Raw genomic sequence first — 10,529 nt, forward strand, 5'->3', positions numbered from 1 at the left:
GAACATCGTTAGAGAGCATGCGAAAGGAGAAAATTCTAGAAAAGAAAGTTTTCTGTTGCTATCCAGATTCGAACCCTAGACCTATTGAATAAGAGGCAAACACTATAACCTGAAGACCATGAGAGCCCATATGAATACTTTGGCAAACTAATACATGTAGCACGATGGGGTTCAAGTGCAAGGCAGTATTTATTTCACCTTTATATAGGTGTATTTACACCCCCATCAACACAAATTCGATCATTTAGGCGGACGTCTTCAGAGTCAATTCAGCCTGAGCGGGATACATTATCGCAGCAGAAAGCCCGAGACACTCAATGAAAATTCTTCCCACTCAGGAATCAAATTTGGGTGTCCTGTATGTGACAGCAAAGCACATAACCACTACATCACAGACGTCAGGGGTGGGGAAGAGGAGTCAGATCTTGAGCATCGATTTTAGTACCTTTCAATTTTGTAATACCCTATCATTACACACACACACATACACACACACACACACACACACATACACACACACAATCTTTCTTGTGACAAATGTAAACATTTCCAAAATAGCTTCACAAATTTTTGGTAAACATTGAGGATATAGCCAGACAACGTCAATTTCACAAGAACAAGTGCTAGACAACATAGGCTGTGCTGTAAAAACTTGAGGGAGACAAATAAAAATAACATTAGTACAGGTTCCTTTATTTCAAAGCAAAAAAATTAAATAAGAACCTTTATTACCACGCAAAATAATGAACACACATAGTTGAAGTTGAAAGCAATGACAATTTTGCTTTATATAAAATCACTTTCAAACCATGCAGCCCAATAATTCACATGAAGACATTTTCCAAAAGCACATGTTTGCTTTTAGCTTAGGTTAAGGAATTGATATGGCTGCAATTAGATTTTCGGAATTGATCTGAAAAAAAAGTTATTGAAACTTGATTCCTGTTGCAATTCTTCCACTTTTGATACATACAAAGTGTAGCCATCTCCACCACCTTGTTTCCACAAAGAACCTGAGATAGACTCTCAATGTTCTACCCTTCCTCACCCCGCTGTCCAGTTTAGATTATTTAGGAAACGGGCTGCTTCAACCTGTAAGCCAGCGCCAACAATTTGTCTGATACATCCTTGCAGGAACTCAAATAAAAAGTTGTCACTTTCGCGAAAAGAGAAAAAGAAAAAAAATCATGATCATGACACCACAAGATACATGCCAAATGACATATTATTTATAGTCTCACAAAGACAAAAATTTTCATGGCACAACAACTGATGCAATTCAGCTAAAAATTACAAAGTACCGGTATGTCATGTTCTCTGTCACACCTACTGCGTCACACACATGCACACACACATTCACACACACACACACCTGTGCGCACACACATACACACACATTCACACAGTAAAGCCCATTTTTTCCTCCCTATTCTCATTATCTTACAAAAAATCTGAACAGCTGCCATTCGTAACTAAACATGTCCTCTACTATAACCATGAACGGAGAAAGGGAACCGGGGCGAAAAACGACAATAAGTTAGTTCATATTTTTCTTTCGGTAGCAAAAAAAGCCCAGAGATCTTACAGATTTCTGCTCCTGCACAACAACACAACACTGCGAGGGAAAGTTACCATCAGTGCAAGACACCCCCCCCCCCCCAAATAAAAAAGGCAATGCCAAAAAATGCCTTCCAAAAAAGGAAGACAATTTTTGTTAAGTAGGCAAGATGGAATAACAGGCTGCATTAAAAAAAAATAATGAAGAACTCAATATTTATTCCAATATGACATTCTGTGTATATAGACATAAATTTTAAAAACAAAACAAAAACAAAACCCCCCAAAAAACAAACACACAAAAAAGACTTTAAAAACTCAGGATATAATTCCTGATGTGCCTCCTCCCCATCATCTCCCTTCCTCCCCTGCCCTATAAAAATATTTGGTTTCCATGTACACACAAAATACGACAAAGTAGCAGAAGAGCAGAAGACCACCCATCAAAGAAATGCAGAGATAGAAAGTAACGGACTGTCCCAGAGTCAGATGAAGCAAATCATCAGGCACAAGAAACACAAAGGACACCTAGAAAAAACTGAAAACCCTGGCAGATTTAGCAGACATCCAAGTGTTGTGTCATGAATGCAATGTTACTTTTTAGTGATTATCTTTTTTGGTCACGTTTCGTTTTGTTCTAATGAAGGTGTTTATTACGCCCGCTTCAGCACAATTTAGATTATTTGGAAGGTGACTAACCCTGGTGGAGAGGGATACAACGTCCCAGCAGCAGGACTGAGATGCTCAATAAAAAAATTTCCCCAATGGAAATTGAACTGAGGTCTTCTGCATGTGAAGGCTAAGCACTTAACCGGAAAACCACATGCGAGTACTCGACAGTAAGGTCGTATCAAATTTGATTGTGATAATGTCACAGCATAGAATAAAGCCTGGAATTGTTCAAGCTCCTCTGATGGGGCACATAATGTTGCCACATGTCAGAAGTTATTACAGTGCTAAAGGCTTATTAGCCAAAATTAATGAGTGATTTTACCTCTGAACTTGATTCACAAGTCACTTTGAGCTGTGTATCAAACTTCCAACAGTCTAAACAATTAAATATTATGCTTCTATACCACAGTGCAAGATCAGTATCAACAAATTTTTGTCTCCATCACTTGACCACAACATTTCAATCTCAAATTCAAGTTGTGAAAAAAAAAAAAAGCATGTTTGCTACATGCACACTGTACAAGGCTGGGACAGATACAGAATGTGCCCTCAACACAGGTCATGAAATTAAGTCGTATAAACAATTGCACATACATAAACAATATGGAAAAATAAATGTTTCTAAGGGTACAAGAAGGTACAAGGCAAAACTAAAGTGGAATATTATAGCAATTTAACATGAGGAACATTGGTCTCTGGCTAATAGCATATATAACTTAGGTTTCAAGAAAAGCATGCTTTTATGTGAACGTGCTATTAAATGAATTTTGAAGGGATGTAATCTGGAGCAATGATTCTGTCGAATTTATTTGATTGTTGTAAACCAACTCACATCTGATTTTCTGTGGAGGGTGTGAAGTTTTCTTCACTAAGCAATCACAGACAATGACAGTCATAATTACATCATAGCCCCCTTACACTGTCCGTCCTCCACACATGGCCAGTCACTGACTTTTGTTATTGCTCAATTGTCTCACATAACATCCCTTCGTCTTTTTCTCCCCAGCAAAGTTGTAATTTCAAGTAATAAAGGATATGTGGTGTTTGCTTCACATCCATCAATTCCAAGTGAAATAAGTCATTTATTTTGGCTCATCCATTTCTGACACTAGCATAGGAACAATCAATCACACTATTAGATGAAGTTGTCAATTTGGAACATACAATTACTAGTGATAATTCTATACGAGAAAAATTAGGTTCCGTGCTGCCAACATGGCAAATCACGCTTTTACCCGGCATAATATTAGCAAGAGACCACTACACTGTAAAAGAATAAAAATAAAATACAAGGTCAAGACTACAGAGAGAGAGAGAGAGAGAGAGAGAGAGAGAGAGAGAGATGGCATCAAAGTCTAAGGAATACATTGCCGATTTTTTTGGAGTTCTTTGTTGTTTTAAAAAAAATAATATAGATGTTTTACACCCCCATTGACACAATTTAGTTTATTTATGAGGCAGGCTTCCACCCTGTCGGCCGCTTTTAACAAAACTAGAAATACATAAAGATGAGATATATGGGACATGGACGTGTAAAAGCCTGAAAAATAACAAGACCCATACAGAAGCCCGATTTAACAGCATTTCAACTTCACATTAATGACTGTTTTGTGAGGGAAAAAATGTCATAGAGCTCCAAACTCAACAGGGCAATAAAGGAATCATTCTTATTCAGTGCATGGAAAGTAACCTGAGCCTTTTTCTTTCCTTGTAATTATTTTATTTTTTTTTTTCCGATTTTCGTCACCAGTGAAGCTCCATACCGGGTCCTCACCCTTTTCTTCATGTCCTCCTGTTGAGTGATCTACTACTTTCTGTCCATCATGTCTGCTAATCATTCCATCTCAGACTTGTAAGACTGTAGGTCTTCTGCTGTTTTCAGCAAATGTCCTTTCCCTGTCTATGTGTAACCTCTGACCTCACTGGTTGTTGACTGTTGAGCTCACTTGTCTCAGGATTCCAAGTACCAAGTCACGAAGGGTCTGAGGACACAGAGCATATGATATATGACCTCATTGAGTTGCAAGTGTAGTAAAACTCTTACACTCTGACAAAAAAAAGCATATCATCAAATGTGTGTGCGAGAGCTTTTGATTTGTCAATGATTTTATGGATTTTAAATGCCTTTGGTCCATAGCTCTGCACATATATGACATGACAGGTGGGCATGCACTGCAGCATATCTAAAAAAAAGAAACAAAGAAAGAAAAAGAAGACCAGCAAGTCAGACAATACTATTGGTAAATAAATCATACAAATCACATTAGTTCTGCCATGTGAGAGAGAGAGAGAGAGAGAGAGAGAGAGAGAGAGAGAGAGAGAGAGAGAAATAGAGGGAGACAGTGAGAGGATGAGAGATGAGGGGAGGAGGGAGGAAAAAAACAAGAGTAGAAGGGGGGAAGGGAGGGAGAAAGAACGAAAGAGGAGGCAAATGAAAAAAAAGAAGCAAGGACAGAAGGAAAGGAGACAAAAACTTCTACTTGTTTCGCCACAAGGCTAAATGTCCTAAAAATCGTCACCCTCTATTTTCCACATGGTTCGATAACATCTTAATACAAATCCCAAGCTGATACTTCACTGGATCACAACAGTGAATTAACCAGTAGACATACCTGAGGCTTACAGTACTCCTCCAGCCAGCTGAAGACGCACGCTGAGAGCTCGGCAAAGTTTGCCACAGAGATGGAGCGGTTGAAGGACTGGAACAGCGAGTCCATCGTGCTGCGGAACTGTGTGCACAGAGGAGAAACATTTTCTCATTATTTCACACTTAAAAGCATTACACTTTATCGATCCCCATGGGACAATGTTACACTTACATTTGGCGTAAAGAAGGGGATACATGGGGACTGTGGCTGATCTCAGAGATAAGACAATAAGTGAGAAAGGAGGTTTTAAAAGAAGTGAGAGTAGGAGTGAAGTAATCAAAGAAACATATGTGAGGCGTGCTGACATAATGAGTTACTTCTCGCATTCCACAGATGGAGACATTGGCCAAAAATCGACACTAGGGTCAAATTTGTAAATTTTCTATTGATGCCATATTCTCGAAGTATAAAAGGCCGTTTACTTTTTCATACTTATAACTAGTAACATTTTCACCTTTAAGAGCGGTATACCTATTTCCATAGGGCTCAAATCCAAGAAGCTACTCATTTTGTAAGCACGTTTCTCATACGATACATTATGTATGTATACCGTTCATAATTGCCAATAACATAAGCTCGAGTATCATACAGGGTGGGGATATATTTTGAATCTGATATCGGCCGACATTTGTTGGTAGAGTTAATAAAATGGAGTTGATTTTTTCAAATTTAAACATCAACTATGTGTCACAAGGTGGTGGAATCAGGTGCTCATCAATTTTAGGACACATGGAGTTATTGGTATCATCTGAAAGCTTATTCATTTGTCTTGCTTTAGATTTTAAAAAATACTTGTCTATCTTAAATAGAATTAATATATAATTATGTTCGCAATTGAAGGAGGTGGGGTCACTTGGTTGCAGAGGTTAAATTAGCGAGAAAATGGCCGCCAAAGGTTTGTGACTTCCAATGCTTGAGAGTTCTTGAAAACTGAAAATCTACATACTTTGTTCTTTTAATCAGCATTTTTAAAGTAAACTTCACATCAAAATATGTGTTTATATGCCTATAAAGAAGGTGTTGAGACCAACAACAAAAATTATATTAAAATTGTCAAACTAGCAAAAAAATGCCTGTTTCTTCGATTTGATTATTTTGAGGAGTGCCTGACTTCACCACGCAGCCTCACATATAACGTATTATTTTTTAGGACTGTTGATTGTTGCATTGAGATTGATTTAATCTATGAACTGAAGTAGCATCTGGCCTAAGCAAGACACCATGATATGCTTTAATATCCAGATTTTTAATATAGCAGTAGGCCGATGTAGTAATTCTTGCTGTACGCTGCACATATAACACGAGGGGTATACTTTTGAACTCGAATGCATAGAGTCTCTCCGTCCGCCCACTCGCTAAACGAACTGTTGTCTCTGTCAGATGTGTAGCGAGTGGCGAACTACTCTTCACAAGCGGACCGTTCGTTACCCGTTCGCTCGTTTGCGGGTAGTGCCAGCGAATAGTTCGTTACTCGTGGACGCAAATTTAGCGAGCCCGACACAACTCTAATTATAAGAGGTGAGCATATTCCTTAAATATTATGTGTTGTATACTTCTTTTAGAAATATTTGATCATGTTATTCAGAAATATATGACAGGCTATATTGCAAAGCTAATTTGAACCAAAAGCCAAGGGTAATTAATATAGTCATCAAATGGAAAACATTGACCTACCACTTGGAACTTGACTTCATCGGACACCTGGTTCTGTCCATGTGAGGGAGCGCTTTGGTGGGTCTTTACAATGTGCTCATAGTTCCTGATAGACGAAAACAAAACAAAAAAAGCACACTATTTATGCCCAAGCATTAAAGGTAAAAGAAACAAATTTAGTATCTTTTAGTTTTAGTACGAATTTTACGGCAACTGCAACACAATAAGGTCACATAAGTGCCCAAGACATGCGGTGGACAAAAAAGTAACAAACACAAAAAAGAAGGAGGGGGGGATAAGGACAATAGATGTTTGATGAGAAACAAGGGGCAAACCACACCAGAGCGCCTTAATCATAGGATTTATCTAATTGAGACAACCACCACTTTCAATAAATAATACAATCGTTACAGAGACTAGCATATGCACTGTTACTACTTCCACATTCCTTAGGTCGATAGTTTATCATCAAATCTTATCTAGAAATAGTTTGAGATCTATAATATGAAAAGAAGGAAGAATGAGCTTTGATTTTGTAAATAACTTGTTAGTAATGTAAAATTGGAAGGACCGTATATTTTCTTAAAACTGATATCTTTTGTTTGCGTAAAGAGAAGCACATCAAACAGTAATGGTCATTTAGTGCAGGGAAATGGCAAGACAGAGAGAAGAATTAGAGAAAGAAAAGATGTGGGACCTACCAGTGGCACCCTCAACCACCCGCTAAAACCAGTTTTAAAAAATCCCAGCGTATCAAGGAGGCAGACTGAATCAAAAAGTGACGTTGACTTAACAATTTGCTCCCACGAGACGTCGATCGGCGACGGTGTAATATAGGAACAAAAAAGTCGCAGCAATGATCTTGTTGTTTTTGACATGAGCACTTGTTAAAGTTAAATATCCTTTCCGAAAGGTTTGTGTGGCCTTTGATGTCAAAACTCAGTTTGTAAACAACACTTAGAGTATTTTTTTTTTATTTTATGTCGAGTAGACCTAGCATGAGTGCTGCTTTACTCGCACACCATGATGAGAATTTGAGTGATGAAGAAACTAGATCCAATGTCTTCAGTTCCGATTCTTATTCCTTTTTCGGTGAACATGTGATCATTACTTTCAATTTTCTCAGAATGCTGAAAATTCCACAATGGTTGGGGTATTTTTGCTGAGATAGAGGTATAGTACTGATGTAGCCCATCTGCATCCTGTTCCGTGGTGACAAGTGTCGGGTGTTCTGCGCGCTGCACGGGTGGAAAGTGTTAAAGAGCAGAGATGCGGAAAGCACAGTTGAATCTTCTCTAACAACTACCTGTAAAAGACAACCAACCATGCAAACAGCCACTTCCCATTTTCTCTCTTGTGTAGCTTGTACATTAGAAAAAACATTGTGTAAGACAATCACATATAAAAGACAATCATTTCTCTACTTCATAATGGGTGACCGCCTTAAGACAATTTCGACGACTGTCGTCTACTCACGCCTTCATGATCTTGAGGGCCATGACCTCTTTTCTGAGGGACTCCAGCTCCTCTTCCTGCTTCTTCTTCTGGTTGCTCAGGAACTGCATGTAGTCGATGGCTGGACGGTGATAGATGATGACATAATGGCATAATAATATGCACACATAAGTATATGAGGGTATGAATGAGGTGGGATATTGTTAAATTGAGTTTGTTTGAGTAAAGACAAGCACATCAACAAAAAAAAAGGCCAATTAGGGATGGAAAAAAGTAAGAAAGATAGGGGGAAAGGGAGGAGGGAGACATAAAAGCAAGGACATAAGAGAAAGAGGTAGACATAACAAAACGGGGAGGGAAGAGTGACAGACAGAAAAAGGATGAAAGTAACAAGACATGTCAGACAATGAAAAACGAAAAACATGAAAACAGGCCGTGAGAGAAAAGCAGAAAGGTTAGAAAGACAGAGGGGTAAAGACAGATGAACAAAGGTAGATAAATACACAGATTGTCAGAACAAAGAATAGAAAAGCTCAAGCAAAGGACACAAGCTCAGAGAAAGAGAGGGAGGGGGGTTGAAAGAGTATGTGAGAAAAAGTATTTGTTTTGTTTGAGTAAAAAGAAAAACATTGACAAAATAATGGTCATTCAGTGCTGGGGAAAGGTAAGACGGACAGACAGAAACAACACAGGGAAGGCAAAGAAGTGTCCACCAACCTCCAGCGAGAAAAAGTAAACTAGGGAACTAAAAATTTTATGGTGGAAAAAAACGAAACAACCCCCCCTCAGACACAAAACAAAAAGGTGAGCCTACATCTCTGCAGTACTGTGGCCTTGCTGATCTTCTGTGAGCCCAGGGTGTCCGGCTGCTGGCATGTGGGGACAATGTGCTGGAGCTCATCATAGCCTTTCTGAAACACACACACACATGCAAAACAAAACATTATACACAATTTAATGCAAACGTTCTAACACCATAAAAAAACATTAAAAAACCAGTATATGCAGCTTTTACAATTTTACAGGCGAACCAAAAAAAAAAGAAAAAGAATATTGTTACTAACAAAAGAAACTTTGCAAACATCCAAAGTCAATACTTTTCATTAATTAAGAGTACAATTTTGATAAATAATTTCCTTATTATCTTGAAAGCAAATGGTCTTTCTTTAATTCATGGAAACAACATTCAGTTTTTCGGCTCTCCAGTAAATTGTAAACACTGCATATACAGTATTTCTTAAAATGAGGGAAGTGTTATGGTGGCAGGTTCTGACTTAATCCTATGAGTGGAATTGGTTTCAACGAGTGATTACAACTGGCACTTTCATAAGTAGGATAAATCAAGCTGCAAGGTCTACTACCAGATGTAAATTTTGCTTCATATCATATCGATATCAGTTGACAACATAGGTCTGGACTAACAAAGATCAAATGACTTGTCAAGCAGTCAAACGTCACCATTCATGAAAACGAAATTTCAATCCCATCAATCAGAGTGATGAATGGGCAAAAAAAATGTTTATATATTTTTTGTGTTAGTAAGCTTTTTACAGCACTTGCAACACAATTAGGGTCATATATGTGCTGAAGATTAGAGGTGTTACAAGAGAGTAACAAACATGAAAAAAGGAGGAGATATCAGGACGAAAGGAACAAACCACACTAGGGCACCCACCAACCACCCGCAAATCATGGTCTACCACCATAGGTCAGGTAATACATTTTTTTCATACCATACTGATATCAGCTGACAATAATAGTTATAGGTCTGGATCAATAAAAATCAAATGACTTGTGGAGGGGTCAACTGTCATCACTTTCGTCTCACATAAAAAAAGAAATTTCAATCCAATCAATCAGAGCGAAGAATGAAAAATGAAAAAAATTTGTGTTAGTAAGCGTTTTACGGCATTTGCAACTCAATTAGGTCACATAAGTGCTGAAGATTGGAGATGATACAAGAGAGCAACATATACCAAAAAGGAGAAGGGGAGATAGGGATGATTGACATTTGACAGGAAAGAAGAAGCAAACCACATCAGAGCACCCACCAACCACCCACAAATCTGTAAATTCTGACTCATGACAAATTTTACAAGTGCAAAAAGCAAGGGTCAACATGACACCCCCTCCCTCCACTACTCCTCATTAGAGCTGGGCAAGTACCCGCCGGGTAGAGAGCTCAAAACCAGCTACCTGGGCATTGGTGTCGGGTACACAGATTTTCTACTATACTCCCCTTCGTTAAATCCTCTGAAAAAGGCACTTGAATTACGTCCCTTCGTTTGAACCTTAATAAGTACTGAGTTCTTATCGATACGGAGCTGTCTTACTCCATACAATACTTAATATTGGCCAATATTGACATGGGCCTACCACTACTCGTACCTCCTGTCCCTGGAAACCAGCAGACCAAAAAAAAAGGGTATATTATAAAAAAAGTTTCCAAGAATCAATCGGAAACTCGGGTAGGGCTGAAAATTAGAGTTGTTTCAATGTCCATATATGGAAGCAACTTGTGAGCAGTTCTAAATATCCCCCCCC

At 38.4% G+C, this 10,529-nt stretch overlaps 1 protein-coding gene across 1 annotated transcript in view; it reads right to left on the reverse strand.

The window, feature by feature from the left end:
• Nucleotides 1–672: 672 nt before the first annotated feature.
• LOC101858968 (max-like protein X) overlaps nucleotides 673–10,529 on the reverse strand; it is a gene marked incomplete in the record, with an annotated part of 33,020 nt that continues 23,163 nt past the window's right edge. Inside the window, 5 exon segments of the mRNA XM_005108100.3 lie at nucleotides 673–4,211; nucleotides 4,842–4,958; nucleotides 6,552–6,636; nucleotides 8,007–8,106; nucleotides 8,800–8,896. Of these exon segments, the coding sequence (XP_005108157.2) occupies nucleotides 4,149–4,211; nucleotides 4,842–4,958; nucleotides 6,552–6,636; nucleotides 8,007–8,106; nucleotides 8,800–8,896 (462 nt within the window).

This window comes from Aplysia californica, unplaced genomic scaffold (genome assembly GCF_000002075.1).
Source record: "Aplysia californica isolate F4 #8 unplaced genomic scaffold, AplCal3.0 scaffold00660, whole genome shotgun sequence".
NCBI classification, from domain to species: domain Eukaryota; kingdom Metazoa; phylum Mollusca; class Gastropoda; order Aplysiida; family Aplysiidae; genus Aplysia; species Aplysia californica.